The sequence below is a fragment of the Rhipicephalus microplus genome, chromosome 3 (genome assembly GCF_043290135.1).
Source record: "Rhipicephalus microplus isolate Deutch F79 chromosome 3, USDA_Rmic, whole genome shotgun sequence".
NCBI classification, from domain to species: domain Eukaryota; kingdom Metazoa; phylum Arthropoda; class Arachnida; order Ixodida; family Ixodidae; genus Rhipicephalus; species Rhipicephalus microplus.
The window spans coordinates 185,963,770-185,991,577 of record NC_134702.1 but is presented as its reverse complement, the minus strand read 5'-3'; the positions used below and the strand labels follow the sequence as shown (position 1 = coordinate 185,991,577).

General features: G+C 40.5%; 1 protein-coding gene across 1 annotated transcript; it reads left to right on the top strand.

Annotated features, from left to right (window-relative positions):
* The first annotated feature begins 2,310 nt into the window (after positions 1-2,310).
* On the top strand, positions 2,311-27,094 carry LOC142803068 (uncharacterized). The gene is made up of 4 exons (XM_075888178.1): positions 2,311-2,659; positions 7,970-8,283; positions 13,665-14,363; positions 25,827-27,094. Exons 1-4 carry the CDS (start codon positions 2,311-2,313, stop codon positions 26,304-26,306), a joined length of 1,842 nt encoding a protein of 613 aa, XP_075744293.1. The 3' UTR covers positions 26,307-27,094.
* Positions 27,095-27,808: the final 714 nt, after the last annotated feature.

Genomic DNA, 27,808 nt, shown 5'->3' with positions numbered 1-27,808 from the left:
AGCCTTTTATTAGCAGGTGAATATTGGCGTCATTGCTTCCGGTAGTGTGCAAGTATGTCGGAGTATTTTCTGGGTATTGACTCCTCTTCGTTTCCGGAGGCCGAGTACCGCTGCGGAGAAGCCCGATGTATGTGCTCTTGGGCTGCGGCATGCGCCGCTGGTTTCGAGTTTTTTGTCGAGCTTTTTGTGTCAGTGTGTAGGTATCGATCCCCTGGTAACAATTTGGTACTAATAATCCAACAGAAAGATGAATCATTAGATCAAATATCAATTAGTATGACCAGTATCCAACCCGATTCAAAACAAGAGTAAAGCCCATCAATTTTCTGCGCTGCCGAGTGGTCACTTCCCGCGTTCCCACCCCATCTGATCACAGGGCCACACGAAATGGTGACGCGAATTCCCATTGATGTTTCGTCTGTTTAGCGCACACGTGTATAAGCATGCCTTTGCCACCCGCGTTGTCATCGCTGCCGTCATCAGCGTCCACTAGCAATGATGAAAATACTGAGAAACAGGGAATCTCCGCAATTTGCGATGTGGCGAATCACTTTGGCTTGATTCTCTTTGGAGCAGCAATTCTGAAACCGACGATGTGCAGAGCAGCGATGACGCAGCTGGAGACACACGCTCGGACCACGATGGCAGGCAAGACATGAACGTTGTGTGTGTGCTCCTTGTTCGCGATGACTGTAGCTTCAAATTCGTGCTCATACCTTCATGACAATCACCCGAAGCGATAGGACGAAAATGCAGAATGAACACACCGAATGCGCTGCACGAACGAAGCAAAGCAAAGCGAGTGAAGCCGTCGCCGGGCAGCCAGGGATCGCTGCCAGATGGTACGACATCTAGACACCGCAGTGAGAACACTATATTGTTGATATTATTGCTGCATGCTCATCCTCATTCAATGCCCGAGGCGTGGCCTAGGAGCTCGCTGAACTTGCAAAATACTGTCGATATCTCATGGCCGGTAACATCATTGAGCCTTTAAATGCTGTTTGCGCTTGAAATAGAATAACTTCCACGTAAGGGATGCCGTTCATACTTCACTAAAAAAAGCTCATGCATACCAAGCAATCGAATGAACACCATATCTCGATTTTGAATTTGGTGTCACTGCTCCCTTAAATATGTTGTAAGCTATATTTGCTGTTATTTGTAGATTGTTCGTGTGTGTTCACACAAATATATCCCACAAGAAATCTTGCTTTCAGAATCTTGTGTCACTGCTGGTGGTGAGCAAAGCACATAAAAGGGTATACAGGAGCCGTCTAACAATGCCCGTTGAGATAGCGTGTGCTTCAGCGCTCATGGCCATCCCTCTCCCACCGGCGCCCGATATGGCCCTTCGTCCGACAAAACAATGTTGGGCGTTTGCTCTCTGCTTGAGAAGCGAGTGACGACAGGCCTCGCACGCAGAGCGATGTCATTGCATTTGCGCTTCGTGCAACGAAGACGGCAGTAATTTCATCTCAGCTTCCACTGCATTTCTACCTAGCGCTGGTGCACTTTTACTTGTACATAAAAGATACAATGTATTAGCAATGTCGTCAATTTGAACTTGACAGCGTTCATATAATTGCTGTCACAATATGTAGATTTATTATAATAATGTTAATCTAAAAAATAGCTAATTAGGAAGATATTGTACAGGAATCTTCGATATGCTATACAATTGTTAATAGCTGTCATTTAAAAATATTTTAAACCTTATGCAGCTCATCTTTTCTAGTATCTAGCTGTTTCAATGCATAGTTTTTGCTCCATTGTTCCGAGAAAACGAGAAACAATGCTGAATAATATAGACTAACTTCCAAACTAATTGATATATCTTGGTGACAATTGTATCTATTTGGAATTGGCAACGAAAACTAAAGAGATATGTGCAGTTTCATAAAATTTGGTAAACAAAATCTTGATGACTCCATACCAACTCACCCAAATGTTTGTGCTGCTGGTGAGGAGTTTCAAGACTGAAACATAATTAGTTACATCTCGTAGCACCTTTAATGACATTAGGGATTCAAAATTGTTCTTTGTTTCGGTGATAAGTATCGTATTTACTCGAATGTAATGCGAGCCTTGTCTTTTTCATATTTTTGGTTCCCGTCGACCCTCGGATTACAATTAATCAAACATTGAAATAACCAAAAATCAAGTTGTCTATAAGTGCAGTAATGCAGACCATTTTGTCATTTATATTTTATCTTTTTTTCTTTCCGAACACAATAGAAACTCAGAACTCAGCGTGAAAATCAAGTAAACATAATAAGCACTTCTTTTTCTTCCCCCATTGTTCAAGCTATGCAGCAGGAGGCCATGTCATGGGAGGCTGTCCCGGACGATGTAGAAATGAACGTGGAGGTGGCCATGCAGTGCCAAAGCACGATTGATGAACACCAGCACCCCAACGTCGATGATCACGTCAGCGTCCAACTTTGGGTTGAGAGTATGCACTTGAGGAGGGACAACCCCGTTCTTTTCTTCAAAAATCGAGGCCAGCCGGACAGGCCTGACGTCCTCGACAGGCTGCCTAAGGCGCTTCTCAAGGAGAGGGACTTCATGCTGGTCATCATGACGGCGCCCCAGCTGCAGCTGTTCAGAAAGTTCGGCATCAACTGTGTCTGCGTGGACAGCATCTGTGGAACGACGGGCAAGCATTTCAGATTCACTCTCTTCATAACGGGCAACACAGTTTCTGAAGGGGAAGTGCTGCTTGAAAGAAAAAGAAACCTAATTTCTTTCAATATGACATATTTTGATGTTTTTACTTGCTTTCACAAGTTTGGTTTCTCTATTTTTTACGTGGAAAAAAAGTCGAGGTTGTAATTAAGCTCGAAGTATCGTAGGTTAGAGTCGCTTTTAAAGATGGCGTTCGAAATACTAAGAAGAGCTTATTGTCTAGAGTCCCCCAGAAAAGTTCTCGTTTAGCTGCTTGCCACATCATTCCACATGAGGAGGTCACCAAAGCCATATGCTCATTATAACCGTGATTACAGAGCTCTCATGATGGAAGGAGTAATTATAAAAAGCCTATCTTTGTCGCATATATATGCTTTCATTTCTACATTTAAAATGCTTTTTTGTCAAGATTACTGGTTTTGCAAACTTCTATGTCACGCGAAAACAGTACTGCTCTCTTGGGTTTCCGTGTCAGTGTTGCACTTTTCTGCTTTTTTAAAATTATCGTTCGATTGGCCGAGTATTTCTGTTATTAAGCTTATGACAGGGGCGTCTCGGGAACATAGCACCATTATTTTGACATGGTAAAGAAAAATCGCCGGAGTTGGCCTCTGAGCCACAGTGGTTCATCCTATGCCTACCGGCTAGTGCATACCCTGCGTGCTGTGATAACTTTCGTGCCACAAAATTTTACTGCACTGCTGAACTTGTCATTGCCACAGTGTGTTACAATGAGTTTTCTGTCTTTTCGAGAACTGCGATTGGTCACATTTATTATTATTTATTATCTATTCTATTATTTATTTATTTACACATTCTGCAGGGCTAATTACACTATGGCAGGAGTGTGTATACAAGGACACACAAAAATATAGCTGAAACCAATGAGAATATCGCAAATGTGTAGCATAACATCGTGCGAACATTAAGGCAAAAATATCAGAACACACAAAAAAAAGGGACAAACAAATACTATTTGCAAACAGATGAGTGAGCATATTCCCCACACATGTTTTTATGGATTTCAGCTACAAAACTCTGCAATGGGCATCAAAGAGCAGAACCTGATAATTAATTGCAGTCTTCGATGGAACAGGGGAAAAAACTGAAGTTAAAAATATGAGTTCGAGCATAGTAAAGCCTCAAACTTAGGTTGTGATAGCTTCTCATCGTTGTCTGTTGGGCAAAGTTTATGTATTGCTTGTTATTTTACAGTTTAAGTGTGGAGGAAACGATGCTTAGCAAGGATTTTAATTACTCTATTTGGCAACGCAAACGAAGTGGAGTTAATTGCAATGAAGATGGAGCAGAAGAGGGTGAAAAATCGCTGTCGTAATGATGACATATGAGTCTTGGCAGCCCAAACGTATTTCCGTACGCTGGCAGGATGCCTTTGCAGTTTTGTCGCTTTTGCACTAATTATACTAACCACTTCTGACCATTTCATTACCAAATTTTAATGTATACATTTTCTTTGTTGTTTTTTGTTCTCTTTTACATATATAACCCAGTTATAATGTTTTGTGCACATAGCGTTGAATGTGGATTGTGCATCGCATGCAGAAAGCTCATCGTTGCCGTGTTATCCCAACAAGTTACTCACTGCATCTTGCGTATCTGCGCATGCTCCAGAGCAGAGTTGGTATGAAGAACACTCCTATGAAAAAAGCATGTGCGGTTCAGGAGTGACAACGTAGGCAGAGTAGGCGATGCACTGCATGCAACTAACCGGGAGACAATCTGCTCCATGTGGCCGTACTGCATTTCAGTAAAACTGCGTCAGTTCTTGCTTCGTAGCAGATACAGGTGCATACACATGTATTGTGGAAAGCATATACTGTCTATCCTGTCAGTATGTCAGTCGCTGTGTACCCTGCACCATAATGTAGCTTTTTAAACGCCCCGTGGTGTCACCACCATGCACTATCGGATGGTTGAGCGAAAGTGCCAGAATCTCTTGGCGAAAAAGAAAAGAAAAGCTTTGAGGTTAACATTTTAGGCTGCATTTGCTATAGCACTGTACAGTCAAACCCTTTCATAAGAGACACTGATGCAGCAGACAAATGGGTACAAGATACACCAGTCTGCCTACACTGAAATAGAGGTTGATAAGAAAATGCATGCATGAGGTATCTCATATAAAAGACAAGAAATTCGCCTCAATGCACGTCTCTTACAAAGGGGTTCATCTGTATTTATTTGTATGTCGGTGGTGATGGCACATATCAGGAGGTGCAAATTTGTACTTGGTGTTTGATGCGTGCCATCATGTCAGGCTTTCTGGCAGCTACTGGGGTGGTCGAAAGTTCCCAGGCCACGCTGTAACAGAAATACATGGGATAGTGGCCAGGGAACTTTTGACCAGCCCTGTAAATATTGATGAAGTTTTTCTCAAAGCTGAAACGGGAGCCAGTAGTGAACGGTATTGCAGATGTAATCCACACACGGGACAGTGTTGTAATGGTTGATAGCCTAAAGCGAAACTGTAGGCATAGGCCAATATTCAAGCGCTCCGAATGTTCACATGAATATTATGCATTTGTGTGCACTCCGACATGAACACAAATTACTTGAAGTGTCGAAGCATTCAGAATGAACTAATAGACACATATCACATGGTGGCTGTGAAGGTAGTTTCACAGCGACATGGGGTGCTATTTCTCAAGGGCAGGTGCGACTGGAAATAAAAAAGCTGTTTGGCTTCTATAGCCTAGGGAAATGAAATGTTTAGTGTATATTTAGGCTTTTGTAGTGATTTCAAATATATAATTAGTTTTATAGTAAGTTGCACAGTTTTTGTTTTGTGCGATGATAATATGTATAGTATAATTTGTTTTGGACAATATTTTTATGCCGCCTTTTATGATGCGGAGCCATTGATGGCTCATATTGCTGAACATTAACTGTATAATGTAAATAAATAATCAAGAAAGTGCATGTGAGACATTTTAATGGACCAGAAAAATTGTAATGTGAGAATTCTTTGAATCATCAGCCAAAACTAATTGCTTGCCTTAGCTTTGTAGCAATTAAACAGGCGATATCAAGTCTTAAAGGAGATACTTGCATCCTTAACATGTTAAGGAATATCTTGGCATAATTTCATCTCGGTTTGGCTGTCAGAACTATCAAAATCATGATGTCTAAACTTACGAAGTTTCCCAAAGATGGATCTTGAGAAGAATGCATTTTAACAGTATAAGTCAAAGCTTATCTATACGGGAAACATCTGTTTTTTTTAATGATTCTTCTATCATAAGAGCTTGGCAACCATTGTTATTCTGCGCATGTGGCTTTAGTGAACTCTTCATGCAAATTGCATTGGGAAGCAGCCAGGTGACAATTTCCTGAGGGCTCTAGAGAATGAGCTCTTCTTAGTTTTAATAAACACCTTATGCTCTTTGAAACCCACGTAGAGTTTAATTACAATCTTAAGTTTTCTTTCTTTTAGGAAAGTAAAGTAACCATACTTGTGGAAGCAAATAGAAATGATAAATGTGTACTTTTGGAAAATGCGTTTTTCAACTCGCATTTAACCTTAGAACAACATATCCTGAGGAAATCTACACAGCCGCAAAGCTGCCCATCAAGATTAAGTGCACATATTACCTTCACCTCGATTCATTATTGTTGTAATTTAAAAGCTTGCTATATGATTATATGTGTGCTAAGTGTAATAAATTTAAATACGTAACTTATTTTATTTCTTATAAATCCTGCCCTACTGTTATTCAAATTCCACAGCTAGTATTCGAATTCGCTTCCACATTACCCTGTTACTTCAAACCCATGAGTGAGGACATGTAGTGAGTGTTTGTTTGATTCCAGTAGGATGTAAAATGACAGAACAGCATAGAAACTGATATTGCCAATATATTAGATGCGAGACAGCTTTTTGACTAGCCTGTGTAACGCTGTCCCTCCGTACACCCCCGCTGCACATGCTCGCGTCTCGTGCCTGCCCAAAAAGACCCGCAAAACTGTAGCTTCCCTTCCCCTCTCTCGCCCCGCAAAGCCGACGCAGGCAGCGTCCATCTGCTAGCAAAAAAAAAAAAAAAAAACGACTGCTCGCTCTGCACAGCCGTTCACTGGCCACTCCATATATGTAGGCACTGGGCCACGAGTTCGGAATTCAGTGGAAGGCGTCTTTACTTGACTTTCCCTTGATGAGCGCCAGCATCAGTGATGTCGCCTGTGTAAGTGTTAATGCTCGTTGCTTCGCATCTACACATGGTTCCCTTTAGCGGGAGATGGTTCAATTTTAACTTTTTTTCCGAAAAGCATGGTGATACCTTTCATGGAAACAACTTTAAGTACAGTAAACTCTCATTAAACAGTACTTGAAAGGACCGGGAAAATGTGTTTCATTTAACAGGAGTTCCGTTTACTGAGAGGTGAAGTGGGTTGCAGCGTTCAAGTATGAAACCAACCATATCAGAGGAAATTGTTCCATTTAAGCAGCAGTTTCATTTAACAGATTTCCATTTCCTGAGAGTACACTGTATATACAACAGGCTTTTGCCGACAATGCTGGCCCCCATGGTTGTCTAATGGTTGCAGCATTATACTGCTGACTTGAAGGTTATAGGATCGAATCCCAGCCACGTGCTGCATTTTGAATGAAGGCGAAAATTCTAAAGGCTCGTGTGCTTTGATTCAAGTGCACAATAATGACCACGGGTATTGAAATTTTCAAAGCCTTCTACTGCAGTGTCCGTCATAATCATGTCATGGTTTTCTTGTGTAATACCTCAACAGCAGTCATTATATGATGACAATATTATGAGCACCTCTCAGATAAAGGAGTGGTACAGCTACTTGAAAGACATCTGCGCAACAGGAGGCAGCAGATCGTTGTCAGGTAGAACCTCAACAAGGCAAAATGAGAATGTTGGCTAAGCATGGCTTTTCAGAAAAAGGTTACGTCTCCTTGTGAGTAAGATAGAGGTAAAAAATGAGAGGCATATCATAGTCATTAAGTTGAAAGCCCTATGCATATATGTATATCTGGGTGTTTACGAAAAATCATGCTGCTTTGAGAAATACAGCAACTAGTGTTTCTGAATATGTATCCTGCGCTCTTGCTCTTTGTGAGGTTTGCATGTGCTTTTTACCTCAAGCATTCCTAGTCGGCAGTGATGTGTGCCTTCTCTGGATGCTGCCGTTCCCAACCTCTGTATATTTGTCCAGTAGACTGCAGTAATTCACTAAACAAGGGTTTTCTTGTAGTGCTTCCTTTTCGGTTGCTAACTACAACATGCTTTTCCCCTTAAACTTGCAGCCTTCAACTATCAGCTCGTCACGCTACTGTCTGTGGAGGAATTTGGTGCCGGCTTCCCAGTGGCATACTGCATCACCAACCGCACCGACGAGAAGGGGATGGCAACATTTTTTGAATCGGTTCGATCCAAAACAGGGAGAATATCAGTGGATGTTTTCATTACGCACGACGGCTCCTCTTTCTACAATGCCTGGACTGAGGTGATGGGACGTCCAGAACACAGAGTGTTGTGCACTTGGCATGTGAGGAAAACCTGGCGACAGACTCTCAACCAGCATATTCAGAACAAAAAGCTCAAGGCCTCTGTCTACAGGGTAATATGCTCTGATCAACAGCACTTTTAAATGCAATGCATTTCTTAATGAACCTCTGCGACTGCGAGCACATTTTTCTGTCTGTCTGCCCGTCCTTCCGTCTAGCCGCATTCGACTTCATGCTCTGACAGCTGCCTGCTGAACAGGATGTATACCATAATTATAGATATGACATAGCGTGATTGTATTGCGAACGTGAATTTATGACCAGTCCAAACACGGAAATCCTAACATGTGTGTCATAAACGGCGTGATTTACCTTCTATGTTATTGGTGCTTTTGCAGCCGTTTTGTTAGCTTGATAGTTACAGAAATGATATGACGTGACAAGCAGACCATGTCATAACATGCAGACCATGACATGCATGTGATATCCGACATGATTTACATGACACAGTCCAGGGGAGGAAGTGCTGTGCCATTTGCACCAATCTCGCCTAAACGCCAATTTGCGTGTGCAACGCCAAATTAGTAGTTTTATAATTGACCGAGCAACACGCGTGGCCTACACAAAGAATGCAGCCGATTTCATATCAAATTAGTTCAGTCACGTCGTATTTCGGTTCATGCATGAATCTTGTTAAGGTGGCATTTGTGTGCATACCTCAATATGTGACTCTATATATTATGCTTTAACAGCAAATCTGTTAGCCAAACTATATAAACTGAAAAAAAAATTAGTTTTACAGTCAAAGCAATGACAGCAATAGCAAGAATTTGTAATGTTGTAATAGTAATGCCGCACGCACTCATTTCTTTCCATTTTTGACATGGCAACATTAGGCGTGTAACGCTGCTTTGCGCAAGCCGCGCCTTAATGACAGGGAACAATTTAGATAATCTTATAACCTTCCGATGAGGTTACTCGCACAATGCGTACATTAGAGTTTATTGTGGAGCTTATGCAGCCGCTAGCGATAACGCTGGAATCTTCAATGGCACATGTATAAATGCCGATGCACTTTGCTGCTTGGCAGATTAATGACAGCAGACGCTCTGGTTTGCTGCTATCAGTCTACAGCGTGTATTGCTTGTAGAGTGACGTTTGGTTTTCTGTGCACAGGTTCGCCCAAATAAATTTCACTCATGAAAACACGGGATTCTGCCTTCGTCGACTTTATGACCCCGTGACAATACAAAGGCTGAAAGCTAACTCATTTAGATTCGATATCGCGACACTACAAAACGCTGGTGTAAGAGAATATGTACAGCCGCTCTAGGGAAAAATGCTCTTATCGCAAAATCTCTTCTTGTTGAGAGTGCACTATGTAGAACGGTTTACGAGTGTTTAGGAGTCGTGCACTGATGCTTTCCAATAGCGCGCCTGCCAACTCATCGCAACCACGTCCTTAGAATAAAAGTTCACCGGCGCTGCTCTAAAGCGGCCGATCTGCGTCGCCCTCAGCGACGCAAATCGGCCGCCTCATTTTAGTCTTTGTTTGAGCAGTGCTCACCACCCTAGCTTGCGCAATTTTACACGCAGGTAGAACGTACGATGTGTGGGGAATGTTACAAACTTGTAGTTTACTCAGAACATGGCGGCGACGGGGAAAACTCATCGAGTGTCCATATAGTTTCTATCATAATAAAAACAAACTCACTTAATTGCCTAGCAGTGGTGCGGCGAGCCCATTCACATTTCTTCATGGTTCTCATGTCAACTTTGGCACTTCGATGACTGGAACACAAGTTTTTTACATTTGTTTTTATTAAGCCCAATTAGTTTAGTATAAAGATAACTTCTATTATATTAGTTCATTTCAATTCTTGAGTTGCTGTTCATGTTGTATGTGGTGTTTTAATCACATTTTGAACATTGCAACATTTTAACGTTAAAATTTTGTCATTCATCTGAGGTCAAGTAGCTGTCCAGAGTGCCGCATATGTTTTTTCGTTGAGTTGCTGTGCTTTCAGCTTTGATGTTGCAAGGCTTGATATAGCGATCAATGTGGGATAAGTCTGGTCACTTGATCAGCATTGAATGCTTAGTAAAAAACCACTGAAATTTTTGTGTTTATGAGACAGCAAAGAGAAAGTGAGAATGAAAATAACAGTGATGTGTGACCTGAGAAATTTGCTCTAAATCTAAATTTTGATGCTCCAAGACACATCTTTTGGTGCTACAGAGGTGCTCCAAAATGCCCCTTTTACTGCTTCAAAGTTGCTCCAAAACCGTAGTATTCCTGCTCCGAAAGCTGCTCAAAAAGATTGAAGCCCGCTTCCACCCATTCGCAGTCTCGAGGCACTCGTGGCCATTTAATTGAGAGGATGTAATCTAAAATTGGTATCTTGCGACGTAAATGTATGACCGTAACACACTGACGGTTATATGAAGCTCATGGTATGCATCTCAAATGCAAGGTGATCTACATGCCACACTCATAATGCGCTTCTGGCTGGTTTGTTGACTGGGTATACGGTATATGAAAATTATGAACATAAATGACAAACCATGCATCGTATTTACCAGAACATACATTTCAGTAGCATTGCTGCATGTACCTACCACGTTGGACATGCACGCATGCGTGATGAACATGTGATTGCAAACTACATGTTATGACACCAATGGTCTAATTCGTCTCAAAGAGAGATTAGTCTATGTATACAACTCCTTGCTGGCTGCCTCTCACTACGTCGATTTCTACAGTGCGTGGGATTTTAATGGGTAATATAATTGCCGCTAGAGAGATGCCACCTGCGTATCATGTTTTTTGTTTCATGTTTTGATTGTGCATACCTTTGGCGATAATTACCTCTTTATACGTATAATTTGCACAAATATTTGAAAAAAAGTTGAGGTAAGGTTGTGATCTAAAACGCAAATTTTAACCTACAAAGGTGCCTTCACAGCAGTGGTTGCCAGTTATGCGAAGAAGCTAGCTTCGCAGCAGCAGTAGTGAATGCATGTGGATTATCTTCAGATAACTTTCCATGGGGGGGGCGTAAGTTAGGTATATATGAGGAATTAGTGTATATATGTTACTAAAAATCAGCAGACAATAAAGCAAAAGAAAGTATAATAAATGTTAATTGTGCTGTTTTAGGCGTATTGCAGTAACTGTGAAAAAAGTTGGCCTCCAGAGGGATCGAACCTACAACTTTTGAATTACGTTGGGCAAATCAAGTTTATTCAACTCATCTTCTGTGAGCTGAGCTGCAGCGGCAGTTGTCCCCTGTTCACTAGATGGTTATAGTTTAGCGTTAGCATGATAGCGTGGGTTAAGGGAATCGGCATTACCGTGCAGCATAGGTCTGCAAGCTCATTCATAGGTTGACTCACTTAGACTCTGAGTTTGAGTGAGTCTGGGCAAGTAATTTTTTGGTGAGTGTGAGACCAAAGCACAAGATACATTTCTTAAGTGAGTGTGAGTGAGTTCCACATTTTTTTGCTGACCTTGAATTTTATCTACTGATCTTCGACATTACTATCACCATTATCTGTATTCGCATTTACACTGACATCAACCCAAACATAATACAAAGCGGTATCGTTCATACACTATTTCAATGTTTATTAAACCGAGGCATAAGTTATGTTGGGTGGTACTCGGAAACCCCCCCAACAACTTTCCTAGAGAAGTTCTTGGTTAGTAAATCTCATGTTTTCATCTTTTTTTTCAAGAAAAATGCCCTTACTGATTTGCAACCACTCCTATTTTGTATGCAAAGATACTGTATGAAGAAGAGCCCCAATTACGTGAGATATTTGTGTGAGAGAAGTAAAAAAAAAACAATTCTAGGCTAACGGACTCATGAGTCGACTTACTTGAACTCACTCAGACTCAGATGGCGCCATTGATGAGTTTGAGTGAGTCTGGGTGAGTAATATTTTGGTGAGACTGAGTCCCAGAAAGTCTGGTCGAAGAAAATTTTCATGAGTGCAAGTCCAGCTCAGGAAAATTTTGGTGAGTCTCAGTCCGAGTGAGCCCCAAGTGCAAAATATATTTCATGGGTGAGTCTGAGCGAGCTTCACAAGTTTTGCCGACCTATGTTGTACTGCAAATGTTCGTTGTGGACAACATGTTTTAGTTAGTGAAATAGCGTTTACGTGATTAATCTGGGACAGTAGCATCGCATAGAGAAGGGTGAAAAAGAAAATGAAATAAAGAAGACACTGAAAATGCTCCTGCACACAGCATTATTACCAATTTTCGTGGTAATGAAAAAAGTAAATAAATAGAAGCCATGCACCAAATGTGGAAACTTTTATGTTACAGACTTGCTTACGCCAACCTTCTAGTCAGGCCTAGAGAGTGGAGGATCCAGATTAGGGTCTGTAGGGGCGATCACCCTTCACCCACCACAATGTCACTGTCAGTAACCCCCCCCCCCCTACTCTGCTTCAGTGCTTATAGTCCACCTCCTATCACTAATGAGAACAATTGAGCGAAACCACTGTGAGCACATATTAACAGTATTTATGCTATGAAGGGGTTCTTCAGCTAGTAAAACGAAGAGGTCATCACCACGCCTCCCTCTACATTGTTACTTGAGGTGACCACCCCCCTGAAATGAGTGGCTGGATCCGCGTTTGAACCTAGGGATGTTTGAATTGGGAAGCAATCTCAAAAACTAGGCAAAGTTTACGATAGAGCGAACTTGGTCGTGTCAGGGAAGCATAGTGAAATATACTGCAAAAATAATCATGGGGAGGGGACACAGATAGCTGTTGCAAGTCCAGCGATGTGTGTGTTTTTTACCTGTGTCTCTGTCGCTATTTGTGGCGTGTGTTTCACTGGGCAAAGTTATCCGCAATAATCTGTCGTCGAAGCTACCTGAAGACAAGCGAGGACGTTTTACACAGTCGTTTGCTACAAAAAATGTGGGTCTGTGCACCCCAATTCGAAGTTCTCTTCAAAGCGGCCTTCCGAAATCGTCGCCATGTTTTAAGTACACTTGTAGACCACGCAAACGTGGTAACAATAAATCTAAAAAATAGGATGCATCCGGTAAATGCTACGGGTCACTTAGCATAGTGCGTATGCACGTTTCGATCCCACTATTCTGCTGAACTATATAACTGTCTACTTATCGGGCATTTTGGGCATGCGGACCTGAATGTGCCAGTCAGCACTGCCATTGGTGTGTGTTGCGAAGGCTCAACAATTGCAGGTTTTTGAAGCATTCTGAAGAGCATTCTGAAAGGGATGCAATAGCCTGGCTAGGTTCGAAAGCAACATGAAGACATAGAAGCAGTGGTACTTGGTTTTTTCACAAGTGTTGTTATAGGTGGTTGAGCTTCCAGCTTATCAACAATTCATGTAACTGTAATTTTGATTTTTCGGGAGCAGAACTGGGCCTACTCCCAAGATACTATTTTGGAAATAAATGTTTGTTCACTCATTCATTCATTCGTATTGTTTGTTCGTGGTATGCAGGAATTCCAAAAGGTCATGGACAACCCCTACGAAAGAGTATTCCAGCTTGACCTCAAGAACTTCTTGGCCTGGTGCGATTTGAAAGCAGAGACGCAGCCTGCCATCCGGGACATCAAACATCAAGTAGAATATAATTACGCATACCACAGAAATGCTTGGGCAGCTTACTTCCGCAGGACAGCTGGAGTTGATGCAAGCATGAGACACGACGCAGTTCACATGATCTTGACGCATTGCTACTCACATAAGACGACCAACAAGCGAATGGACAGATTAATCTCGGTGCTGTTGAAGCTGATGAGGAGCAAGATTTTTGCTCTTCTCCCTAGAGTAATTAGAAGAAGCAAAGACAGGTTTGACCAGGACACAGGAATCAGGCACAAAAGAGGGCTAGACATCTCCAGAAGGGACATTCACAAAGTTGCTTCCAAGCAATGGTGCGTTTGCTCCCAAGCAGGCCACGGTCTGGAGTACATTGTAACACAATGGGCCCCATGCAGAGAGCGGTGCAGAAAAGCCTGCCCCGACTGCCGAGTGTGCATCCACATGGCAAGCTGCACGTGTCCGGACCACATGTCGCGGAATACCATCTGCAAGCACATTCATGCAGTGTTTAAGCCTAATGACAGTGACACAAGCCATCTGAGTGATCGCAGTGACCTGCCCAATGTCGAGAATATGGTACCTGCCTACTACGGGGTAAGCTCGTTCATTTGTTAATCCAAACTTTGAAATCTTAAAAAGGGGCCTTGCAACACTTCTTTAGCATTGTCAGAAAACGCTGCCGATTCATAGTCGATGCCCCTGTGAATGTGCGAACAAAACACTGTAGCGTATAGCATGCGGGCTGGAGATTACAATTAATTTTCAAGGTCAGCTAGAAATCTTTTTCTCCTTTTTCTACAAATGATGCACTATACCCGAAGGACGCGCCATGTACTCGGATTCAAGGTTATTGGCTGATTTGAGCATCCTGTGCTGCACAGTTATCGTGGCGGTCACGGGATGCCGCGCGATCGCACGAAAAGCAAGCTGTCTGCTTAAAAAAAAAAGTGCTCAGGGCCATGACGAGCGCATGACATCTTCTTTCCCTTGTGCTGTCCCTCCATGCTTAGCTTCCAGCATGCTATTAGAGATGGGAGAAATCAATTACAGCGTGCCCCAAATCTTTGTGATTCCGCTCGTACTGGGAAGATTCTAAGAGTTTTGCTGGCGGTCAGTTCATAAGGCAGTAAACTCCGTTAACAAACTTGTTCGAAGATTACTCTGAAAAAAAAAAAGTGTTGCACGGTCTCTTTAACAAGAGATGAAAAGAATTCAGTGGAACAGGTGCAAATCTACATCTAAAGTTTATTGAAAAGAACACACACAAGCTAACCTGGTGCCTTTCTGTGTGCACGACCCAGGGAAAACTTTTATCTTGTGGAACAATGTACAGTAAAAGCTCGTTGATAAAAATTTTACAGGACCAGGAAAAATGGCCAAATTTAGTGAATGTAGTATTATTGAAAGTGTCAAGAAAACAACGAACAAGTGTTTGTTACATGAATATGCTTTCATTTTCTTGATGAACACATAGATCTACTTAGTTTGCATAAGAGCAGAGTAAAAGCCGCAATTTTCATTCTACAACTTCATTCCCGGTGCAAGGTGGTGCGAGAGTTCCATGTTTATTCAGCTCGAAACATGCTCTGCACACTTCACCTATTTTGTGCTGCCACCACCACCACATGCACGTAACAATAGTTTATTTGCAAGTAAAATAACCGGCAACTGATAGTTCATTTATCGCTATGTAGCAAACGAGTTTTTTTATGCCACCTGGCCGACCACAGCAGCAAGGTCTTAATTATCAGCAGCTTCCATTGTGCTTGGGCTTTGAGATATCGTGCATGCATTGCATGAAATTAAAATGAAGCCACTCAGTGCCGGATCTGCGGACATAGCCATGGTCACTAGCTGATGAAGATAACGATTTGGACAGTGCTGCCTTGTCTCGGTGGTCTGTTTTGACCATTGTCACCTTGGTTTTCACTCTTCTGCATTGTACGTTTGCGGTGGTTTGTGCTTGGTGAGCTCTGAGGGTGATACAATGTAATAGGGTTGTGGCAACATATGACCAAATTAACGAGAGTTTGGTGCCATTGAACAATGCATGTGTTGGCCAAGACCGGGAAACACATCCGAATGATCTGATTTTCTAAATTAACGAGGATTCGGTGAAGGAGTTCTTCCTGTATCAGCCAGCTATCAATCGCATTGAGCTATGATAAGTACAAATAGCTTCGGTAGCGGCATCAACCTCTAGCATTAAACCCTGCTTGGGGCTAATGACACTACTAAGTGGAATAAGCATGCCAGATTTCGTAGCCATACTCTTTTGTTTCTGAGAAAAGGCACATTTAATTTTGTGTTATAATGTAAAATTTGGATCGTAACTCAATAAAAAGGTCACAATTACTATAAGGTCCGAATCGCACAAAGTGAAACCAACAAGCTTTTTTACTACACATGCAAAACTTTGCAATAAAATATGGGAAAATTCATGATATGTAAAGCTGGAACTAAGATAATCCATTTACTCTACCCCACTATGCTAGCCATTTTCGCATTGCAGATGATGCTGTTTAGGCAGTCAGTGTTCGGGTGATGAAAATGTTTAAAAAAGTACTGACACGAAAATTTTGGCCTTGCGTTTTTTTCACTGCAATGTGTTCCTGGGGGCCTGTTAGTCATAACACTACACATCGTTTTTTGCAGCCTGCGACACATACAGGCTTGTTGCACTACAGTTGCACTCTGTGACAAGCCACAGAGTGCAACTATCACCACCTAGCGGGTGCAACACTTGACCATGTCAGCACTCAAAATTGTGACGCAATTCCGCGCGGTTCGCTTCAAGAAATTTAAAATGCAAAGCATTTCTTAGTGAACTTCAGCCACTTTGAGTGTGTCTGTCTGTCTGTCTGTCTACCCACAAAACACAAGAAAATCTTGAAAACTTCTTGTAAATGTCCAAAAAGGATAGTCCAAAAGTATATAAGAAGTCTTGTTGAGATGTTATTTAAACCTGAGCAGCTCGAAAACCTCCTGTAGCTGTGCTAACGCCACGTTATTATAAGGCTAGAAAACTTTTAGCAATAAGTCTAAAAAATGTCTTTCTAGATTTTTAAAGAATCTTTGTAAACGTTTAATATACTTATATTATCAGTAGCCTAGTAAACTTCTTGCCGAAATTATAAAAAGACTTTTGTTAGATCTTTTAACACCTTTTTTAGACATTTATTTTTCATGCAAACCAGCTTGTTCAGCGTTTCCCCTGGTTAATTTGCTGCACCATGTCAGCGTTTTACAATCGGTGCATTTAGTTGTTTATTGTCGAGAGTGACAAGTAGGAACAGGAACATATTTTGGCATCAAATTATTGCTGGCACTATTCTAATCAGCAAAATTGGTGCCATAATGGTTGAAAGAATTATTTACTGACTGCCGTCTATGATTACGATAATCTGTTTTGCTTGGAGACGAGACGGGCTTTTAAACGTCAACTCATTATTGTTTCTGGTGTTGCCTGGAATGCATCATACTGCACATCCAAATGTAAATGCGAAATTTCAACAAATCTTCTTGCACACTTGTAACCTTTATTATACATAACAATGACTGCACACTTTGTCCCAAAACTTGAATGCTTTATAGTAACTATAATTATGCAAAGCAATTGAGGGGCTGGCCAGATGCTTGGTCCAGGAACCTGCACACATACAAAAGGCACAAACTGTTCTCTTCGAGCCGACTTCTATCAGTGCAATGAAATTTAGAAGGCTAGTTTAGGAAACACATTGGCCCAGTAGCAAATATATAAAGGTAGAAAAATTGTTGCAGTCACCCAGTGCACCTAAATTTAGGTATGTTAGAACCATGAGTAGTTGAAATTAATGGGTTTCACCACAAATTCGTGTTTAACAATCAAATTATGATTTTAACAACGCCCAAATTCTAATTACATCCCAAAATACTCGCACAAAAGACACAGTGAAGTTCAAAACGCTACAGTATTCTAGAATGGCTTGTGTCAGTCATCATTAACAATGTTAAACATTGTTAGGTATCACTAATATATCACAAATGGTTAGGCATTGCCAAAGTTAGGTATGAATAAGCAGGACAATAGAAAATCACCTAATTGCACTTATGTCATTATATTCGAGAAGACAATGAAATAAGGTTGCAAGACCATCATCAAGTCCATCCTAATGAACCATTATATTGAGTATGCTTATTAAAGTTTCTGTACTTGATTTGTTACATCCTATCTATCAATTTGAGTTATGTGTTGTAGTTGCTTTTCTTATGGTTTATTTTACATTCTGTATTGAAGTTTTTTTCCAAATGACGCTTTTGTGATAAAGTGATTTTCTAATGTTTTTCCTGAAGTAGTGTGACAAGACCATGCTAAATTTTGTTGTGTTATGGTTTATTTATTGTGTTATTTATTTATTTATGTGTGTTATTTGTTGTGTTATATATTTATTTCTGAAAACATATGCGACAGATTGAGCGGCCTGCGTGCCAAACTGTATTACGGAGCAGAGGCCCCATGTCAGCCTATATAGCCTTTAGCCTCTGCTCCCGATCCTGTAAGAATTTCAGGACAAATAAACTTCAATTCAATTCAATTCAAGAACAATAAAACAAAATATTTAGTCAATATTACAGTGAAAATAAAACCATTGATCTGCTACAGCCTTATTGAAATGCAAAAAGTTCTATTTTAAGTGACTAACTGCAGATTACACAAAAATTAAACATGATATAAAACCTTAGAAAGCAGCACTGACACATTCAGCGACGTGCTTTGTGCTTGTAATAAAATTCAGCCCTAAGAAGAGAAAACTGCCTTTGCAGATAAGTTATGTGTCCAGGGGAACACAAAGTAAGGCAATAATGCTGTCAGCTGTCCAAACAACTAAGAATACTGAAATTTTGGTGCTTACAATAAGTGGGTATGTTTGCATAGAACAGTTTGTGGCAGTTGTGTTTCTACACACTCCCACTTGGAAAAATTCTTTGAACATGTACATGCTCTCAGATATTTCACTCGAAAGTTTATTGTGCTTTTCATGCTTATGCATACAAGGCAGTGAGGATCACCAAAACATTACTCCCTGGTGGGATGAGCAGACAATGCTTGCTAGTAAAAAGGTAGCCATTATAATGCTTGTCTATGGGTTCGATCCATGGTCAGGTTATATAAGTCAACACTGGGGAGTAGTAGCTGTGTGCTAGTGCTCACTGTCCTGCATGCATGATACAAGCCACAACTATACTTTCTAGCGGGATATCTGAGCACAGGTATGCCAGAATTCTTCGGACTAATGTAGAAATGTGACTGGCTAAGATTTTTAATACGAGCATGGCGGCCTGCTGCAGTCACTAATAAGTTCATTATTGAATCTTATTCAAGTGCAAGTGACGGTGATAATTATTGTTACAGATTGCGTTCCCCTGAACACTTAGCTATTTGCAGAGGTGGCTTTTACACACACAACTTACAGCACTGCTTTTTTAAAGAAAAACTAAAGGCTTAATATTGAACATCCTGAACATGCAATCTACTTGAATACAGCAACCAGGTGGTTCAGTGAAGTTCCCTTTCCATAGGAAACAGAAGCCATGCGCAGCTGCTGTACATTCAGTAGCCAACTTTCCCACGAGCCATCATTGATGACAGGCTTGTCCGGAATTCTTTCACATTCAGTTTGTATGAGGTGCATGCATAGGCTGCGATGGAAACGCCGAAAAAACAATTTAATGACATGTGTCTCTTAGAAAAACTGATTTTGTCAGTATATTTAAAATGATTTGGAACAATGTGTCTTAAAACAAGCAGGATGTACACAAACTAAAGATGTTACAAACAAAACTTTCTTGATGTTCTTGGCGAACACAGTTGCAACCTTACGAAAGCAAATGAAATTTCCACATTGGAGATGTGTCAAAACCATGCTTGAATTGGGCTCGTGCATAGTGCGTTGAAAGCAAATGCAATGATACCTCAACACATACATGATGGTATGCATTTTCATTAAGTATCCATTGCAGGTAACCTATGGGTGATTCCACGAGAGATCGACACGGGTCCAAAAGTTGATATTTTAGATTTCATCGAGTATTTTATATTTCGGGTACCTCTCACCAGGTAACCCGAAAGTCAACTTCGTTTTATGATTAACGACATAACTTACGAGAAAAAAAATATCAAACTTCACCAACACGGAGGCACCAATTTCATCACCTGTCATTTCCGAAAATTAAGATGCTATAAAAAGACAAATATTTTTGTTTCAAGGAAAATATTTTTTACTTGAAATGCATGTCTAATGAAGAATGAATTCATATGGTTTCAAGTTTGTAGACCTTAAGAAAATAGCTTTTAAAGATGTCTAATTTTGAGAAAGTTTAAAATATGTTATGTATCCCCATTTTTTTTTTCTCCGAAAGTAATGCAAGCAGCGTTTTCAAACTTGACACGTTTCAAGGATATAGTGTGTTCATTAGATACATAAATTATTGCTGCCGTAGGGCAAATGTAAACTTTATATATTGGCTCAAAGTTCTCATATTGACAAAAGTGTACTCCACTGAAATTGGAATAATAAAAAAACACCATCTTCAATTTTTCTTAAAATGTCGTAAATAGACAACCAAAAGCCATCATACAGTAATATAAAAAAACATGTTGCATTATTTTGTTTTTAGCGACAATATTCGTGGTACAAATCAGAGCTTTTCGAGGATGCGCTGATAAGTTGAGAAATCTAGAAATCGGAACGGAAAAGCGGCAATAAGCTTCAAACGCGAGTAAACTTGACCGCATTTGGTGAAGAAAGGCTGTTTTAGCAGATAGGAGTAACTGTTTTGAACGTGGTATTCTACAGTATCTGAATTCACTCTTCTACGTATAGCACTGAGACTTCTAATATGTGGTGCCTCTCCATTACTGACACACAGATGGAGCTACTGTGACGGCCATGTGTTTGCAACATGTCGGGTAAGAGACTTGATTGTTGAATGAGTTCATAAACGATTCATAACAAATCTTTATCATTTGGGGTACGAAGACTGCCGCATTAGACTGAAGAACACGCTTTAGGGCAAGTTGTCATCCGTCGTCTGCTCTACAGATGAATTGCTGTGCGCCGCATCTCGGAGGCAATGCTTTAGATTATATGGTTAAAAGTTGGGACAAAGATTACGCCTCCCGTAATTTTATCGACAAAAACATTGTGAAATTCATTTTAACGTACTATACTTCAGTTTTGCATTCGCACTGCGGATACTTGTGCGCATGTATTCACAGTGCGAATTCAAAACTGAAGTATAGTACGTTAAAATGAATTTCACAATGTTTTTGTCGATGAAATTACAGGAGGCATAATCTTTGTCCCTACTTTTAACCATACGATCTAAAGCATTGCCTCCGAGATGCGGCGCACAGCAATTCATCTGTAGAGCAGACGACGGATGACAACTTGCCCTAAAGCGTGTTCTTCAGTCTATTGCGGCAGTCTTCGTGCCCCAAATGATAAAAATTTGTTATGAATCGTTTATGAACTCATTCAACATTCAATTCTCTTACCTAACGTGTTGCAAACACATGGCTGTCACAGCAGCTCCATCTGTGTGTCAGTTATAGAGAGGCACCACATATTAAAAGTCTCAGTGCTCTACGTATAAGAGTGAATTCAGATACTGTAGAATACCATGTTCAAAATAGTTACTCCTATCTGCTAAAACAGCCTTTCTTCACCAAATGCGGTCACGTTTACTCGCGTTTGAAGCTTATTGCCGCTTTTCCGTTCCGATTTCTAAATTTCTCAACTTATCAGCGCATTCTCGAAAAGCTCCGATTTGTCCCACAAACATTGTCGCTAAAAACAAAATAATGCAACATGTTTTTCTATATTACTGTATGATGGGCTTCGGTTGTCTATTTAAGAGATTTTAAGAAAAATCGAAGATGGGGTTTTTTTATTATGTCATATTTCAGTGGAGTACACTATTGCCAATATGAGAACTTTGAGGCAATATATAAAAATTTATATTTGCCCTATGGCAGCAATAATTTATGTACCTAATGAACACACTCTATCCTTAAAATGTGTCAAGTTTGAAAACGCTGCTTGCATTACTTTTAGAGACAAAAAATGGGGAATACGTAACTTATTTTAAACTGTCGCAAAATTAGACTTTTTTAAAAGCGATTTTCTTAAGGTCTACAAACTTGAAACCACATAAAATCATTCTTCATTAGACATGCATTTCAGGTAAAAAATATCTTCCTTGAAACAAAAATATTTGTCTTCTTATAGCATCTGCAATTTTCGAAAATGACAGGTGACGAAATCGGTGCCTCCGTGTTGGTGAAGTTTGATATTTTTTTTCTTGTAAGTTATGCCGTTATCATAAAACGAAGTTGACTTTTGGCTACCTGGTGAGAGATGCACGAAATATAAAATACTCAATTAAATCTAAAATATAAACTTTTGGACCCATGTCGATCTCTCGTGGAATCACCCTTATATATTTGAACATGAATTTGATTTCAAATACAACTAATGTAGCCTTTTTCAGGCTGCTCACACTGAGACAAATATACCTATAATGTCATAAATTGGTGTCAATAAAATACTATTGTGTGCTGCCAAATTGTGGTCATCAGTTTCTATGATTCTGGTTGGCTAAAATGGCAGTACCCCTCACTCAAACACCACAATCTGTCAATGCAAAAAAAAAACATATGAGGCACCCATCTTGAACCACACACCATCCCAATAAAGCATGCAAGCTTCTGCAACAATCTACAGGAACTAGAATCTTGGAAGCTATTGACCGCGATTTAGCAATAAGATCTGATGAAACTGATTTCCGAATTTGTATAATTCCTTCGGTGCCAATAGCTTGAAAACTTGCATTCTACATATATTTATTATTCTCAAGTTAATACGGTCTCCGACTTTACATTTTAACAGCAGTACGTGCAAGACTTATGCATGCTTACCATGATTTATGACATTATCGCGAGTTTTGAGTGATAAATGAAATATTGATTCTGCACTTACAACAGATTCCGTCAACATCTGTCGCGCATGCCTAGAAAGTTTACTTTATCCAATATACTCTTAAGCTTGTCATTAATCAGAAAATATTATTGGAGGTAATGTTATAAACTATTCTTAATGTTCATACACGTAAAAGTGTTTAGCAAAGTTTCAGCACCAAGGTTGGACGAGGTGCATAAAAGATTTAATAAACCAAATCAAAATACAAGCATAGTGGAAACAAGCATAGTAAAATCCATGGTGCTCGAACACGTGGACTTAAGACTGAATTAGTGCTCGCACAGTAAGGTACAACAATTTGGCCACATTTAGCCATGAAATATTCGTTCTAAAATACAGTTCAGGATAAACGAATGGCTTAAAATCCACAGATTCAGGCCGCATGAGGCAACCTATGTTGCTGGTGTATACCGAAAGTTAGAATTTTACTAAACGAGCTGCATGAACACTTAAATGTAGGTGAAACATTTGCGAGCCCTACCTAGGACGATGCAACACACTGCACACGAACACGGACCAACTCGAGTATCATGGTAGTTTATAAAGACTAGTGCTGGCGCGGATGCACACACCGGCATACATTTGACTACTGGCAAGGAAAAAATTGAGAGATGCCAAACAGAGCCTTGCCAAAACTTCTCTGATAGTAGTCATAACGTATAAATACTGTAGCTGTTTAAAATGGAACGTACAGCAGATGAAACTGCCTTAGACACGTTCACTTCAATAGTGCGCAATATGAACAGGCATCAATGCCTACAGCTAACAAACGCCCCAGAATTAATAAAAAGAAATAGTGGTCACTCGCGAGCAGGGCCCTCCTCCAACACCACTGCCAACAGAGGCGGACAGCCGCCACAACTCTGTTCGAATCTGCCGCGGAATTCCCGCTACGCGTGCATGCTTCCGCGCTAACTTCGCACAACTTTGCTTTTACACTGCTGAAGTACTACAGAAAAGCTGGGTCCCCATGTAAGCGAAAGCTCACTCATCGTGCACATGGTAGGAAAAACGTGGTGAGTGATAACAAAGTGCCGACAGCAGCAGTGTGGTACATACCTGGCGAGTGCTCCACGATTCGAACCCACACGTCTTTGCTTGGGTATAGCGCTTCTTTGTAGTTAGCAGCACTGGCAGAACACAAAACACGAACACAAAGCGCAAGCACACTTTTAAAACACGAGAGAAATTGACTCAAACCCGCTTCTTCGAGAAGCGACTGAGCGACCGGTAAACACGTCCAGACAAGTAAAATCATACTAGCCGCACAGACGCACACCGCATTTGCGCATCTTAGTTTCTTAGTGCTGACTAGAGAGCTCAATTATTACATTTAAATATGTAAAAAATATGTAAAAATATATGCTACATAAATATGTAAAGCGAATAGTATTTTGATTCAAAAAAAGAAAGAAACCGAGAAAACACCCTCGAGACCTCATCCGCCAATTCTACCGAAGTTCTAGAAGATAGCTTTTAGTAAATGTTTTGAAAAAGACTTCTTGTAAAGAACGTTTTCTCAATGTCTTCTAAAAAACTTCTTTTGAAAATGTTTATTCAACGTCAAATATTATACCTAGATGTCCGCATACCTTTCTAGTCATTTCGAGAAGTTTATATGACGTTTCGTGTTTCGGGGGTGTCTGTCTGTCTGTCTGTCTGTGTCTGTCTGTCTAGCTATCTGTCTGTCTGTCTATCTATCTATCTGTCTATATATCTATCTATTTATTTATTCGCCTACGACTTTTAGCTCTCCCGGCTTTTTCGATAAAGGTATCGGTACCAAACTTGGTATGACATAACATGACTGTACGATGAACATATTTGACTAGTCATAATATGACAATCATGACATGTATGTCATGATTTACATTTCATGATCCTGCAGCTCTTGCAGTGGTTTCGTTCACATGGCATATTGCAAAGCTCGTATAGTATGGCATGATTGCATGGTGAACACAAGACTCTAGCATAAAAATCATGACATTCGTGTCATGTAACAACATGACTACATGCCATGCTCATAATGCGCTCGCGGCCGTTTCGCTAGCTTCATTTATACCAAATTTTTTCTGAACAGAAAACAGGACAGCGACGAAGTCAAACACAAACGTTTTTTCTCGTGCCCCACAGCCACAGACTCGCGAGCAGCTGCCAAGTAATAGTCTGTTGGAGCGATTGCGACCAAAAAAAAATGGCGGCTATGACGTCGTTGTAACTTGCTCCAGCGAAGTCACTTGAGGGAAGTAAAGGGTCCTTAAGAGTTCCCTTTGAGGGTGTAAATAGCACGATGGAGTCGATCGCTCACGTAAACTTCAAAATTGATTTAAGACACCTTTCAAGCTATATTAGCTTTTAATACTCATGGGATGTTCATGGAAATCGATCCCACAGGCCAGTGGTTCTCAGTCATGGGTGTGTCAGGGACCCCTTGCGAACTGGTGGAAGTGATGGGGAACCCCTAGCCGCGGATGGTAGGGAGGTGGGGTGGGATAAGTAGGCAAATTAACACAACTGGAGAATGAAACAGCTGCCTTTTACTGCTGTCGAAAAAATCAAAGAAACTTTCCACATTTTATTTTGGACAGTTCATCAATACGTGGCGCAGTATCGCTTAAATAGAGTTGCTTAAGTAAAAAAAATAAAAAATAAAAAAGCTGGTGAGGGTTTTGCAGATCATAGAAATGGCTTCGCAGACCCCCTAGGATGCGCAGATTCCCATCCGAGAACCACTGCCACCGCCTATCTCGGCCACAAATTTTCGTGTCAGCACCCATTTAATATGGGCATTGTGAATATCACTCTTTCTAGAGCAACGACCATTACAAGGCCACTGCTCTGCTACCGAGTCCAAGGTATCTTTGCCTATGTGGGAAGTTGTGGATGTCATTATGATCTTTTAACACTGGACGTTGCTTTTAAAGGGTCCTGAAATGCTTTTTGAAGGAACGATAGAATGGATTCACTAAAATTGGATTCACACAAATTGGATGAGAGTGTATTGAAATACAAAAACCTCCTTTGCTACATATTGCAGGACTGGGACGATGAGGAAGGAGTTGAAGACATGATTGAAGACATTGAAGAGTTGGAAAAGGACGACTGCACTGACGACCGTGACTGCGTGACCATGCTTGAAGAAATAATGGACCACTTGGTAGCAGCACCAATGGTAGAAGACCAAGCCACACCTTGGCTTAGGCCTGCGCTGTCCAATATTCTAGCAAAGTTGGAGAGAATTTCACCTCCTTCAAAAACAGACACCTCAGTAATGAGCTCACCGTCGTCAAGCCATGCACTAAGTGATTCATCCAGTGACAAAAGTGAGGAGCAGTACCACTGTCGCTCACCCTCTAAAACTTTCGACATGTGCCAACAAGCAGCTGAGCTATATTCCCTTGAGCAGGCTTCTGTCAGTGATACTAGTCAGTCGGATCCTGAAGAGCAGGTGCGCCATACAGGTTTCGATCATGGTTACTGTAAGTACGGTACTCGCTGCTTCACGACCATGCAGTAGCCAAAGTGAGGCATGTTGATTTATCATTTTAGTTATGATGGCACCTGTAATTGCTTCAAGTACAACTACTTATTTATTAGGATGCACTCTGTGCCATTTTACCTTTCACCCATGTGCCATGATTATAACTTCGTTTTTTTGTTTTACATTTCAATTTCTTTTACAAGTGGAACTTGACGTGGTGCATTCTACATATTGTTGGTCTGTTTCGTACAAATGTCAGTACAAGAAACTTGCCCTTTCATTTGTGCAATATACCTGTAAAATATCATTGCAATCTAGGTACCTGCACAACCTTCGGACCACCTGTTTTGGTCTTGTTTACTGCTACCTCCCTGGCTACTTTCTACAATTGTTCTATTGGCCAATTCTTTATATCTGTCTGCTTAGTAAAAGATGTGTTAAATCTTAGTGCTTAATTGCACATGCTTGTACGATCAAACTCATTTTATCACACTGCGCAATGAAATCAGTGATAAAAAGATTGTCTGGTTTGCTAAACTGGCGTTTCACCATATTTGCTTGGTAAAATTTTTTCGATCCTAACTCACATGACACGTGCCTTTCACACTGCCACAGTGTTGCATTTTTAAGAAGTCATTAAAAATAACCAGATGTGCCACTTTTTAAAACTGTATTCTGCGCTAGTCATTGAAAGGAGCAATATGTACAGCAAAGAATGCTTGTTTTTGTACTCTCTGTACAGTTGATTTTCCTGCAGCTGCTGTTGCAGAGCTTTGTGGTGTTGTTCGTACTTTTAAAATAAAATAAATTTTCAAGTTGTGAAATATTTCTTCATGCTGTTTGCTAGTCATAAAATTTTATCTCTAAAGTGTTACATGGTAATGAAAATACTTCACACCTATCATGACTGTCTTGTAATTTTCTGAACCACATCTATGATAGTTCAATAGAAATAGCAAAAGGTCAATAATAGGTAGAAGTGTGCACAAATCTTTTAGCAAACACCTCCGAATAATTTACAGCCTTCTAGATCATTCGCAAAAAAGCTAGAATAATACTGAATGTAAATGAATGGCTCGAGCAAAAAAAAAAACACAACCATTCATATAATAAGCATTTTTCTAGGCAATACTTCCAATCATTCACAGCATGCTTAGGAGTGTTTACACAGTTGGACTCGAAAAGGTTGGGCATGTGCATCAGCTGCAAATATCAAGGCAAGCAGCAGTTCACAAGTGACACAACCCCTGTTAAGCAGCGCTGTAAACATTGCACAACAAGCTACTTAGAAGCTTAGCCAATATCTTATCAGTATGCCAAAAAGAAAGGTTATTTTCAATAGCCTAGCAAGGGTATCCACATGCTAGTTTGGCAGCGAACCCCTGGAATCACTGTGTACAAAGTTGTCTGTTCGTCTAATGCAATAAGTAGCAGGGGTTGTTTGTCATGAAAAGAAAATAACGAAAAAGAATAGACTGAAGAGTACTATAGTGCAGTTTGTAACAATACTCAAATGCCGTGAAAACGCCATTGCTATA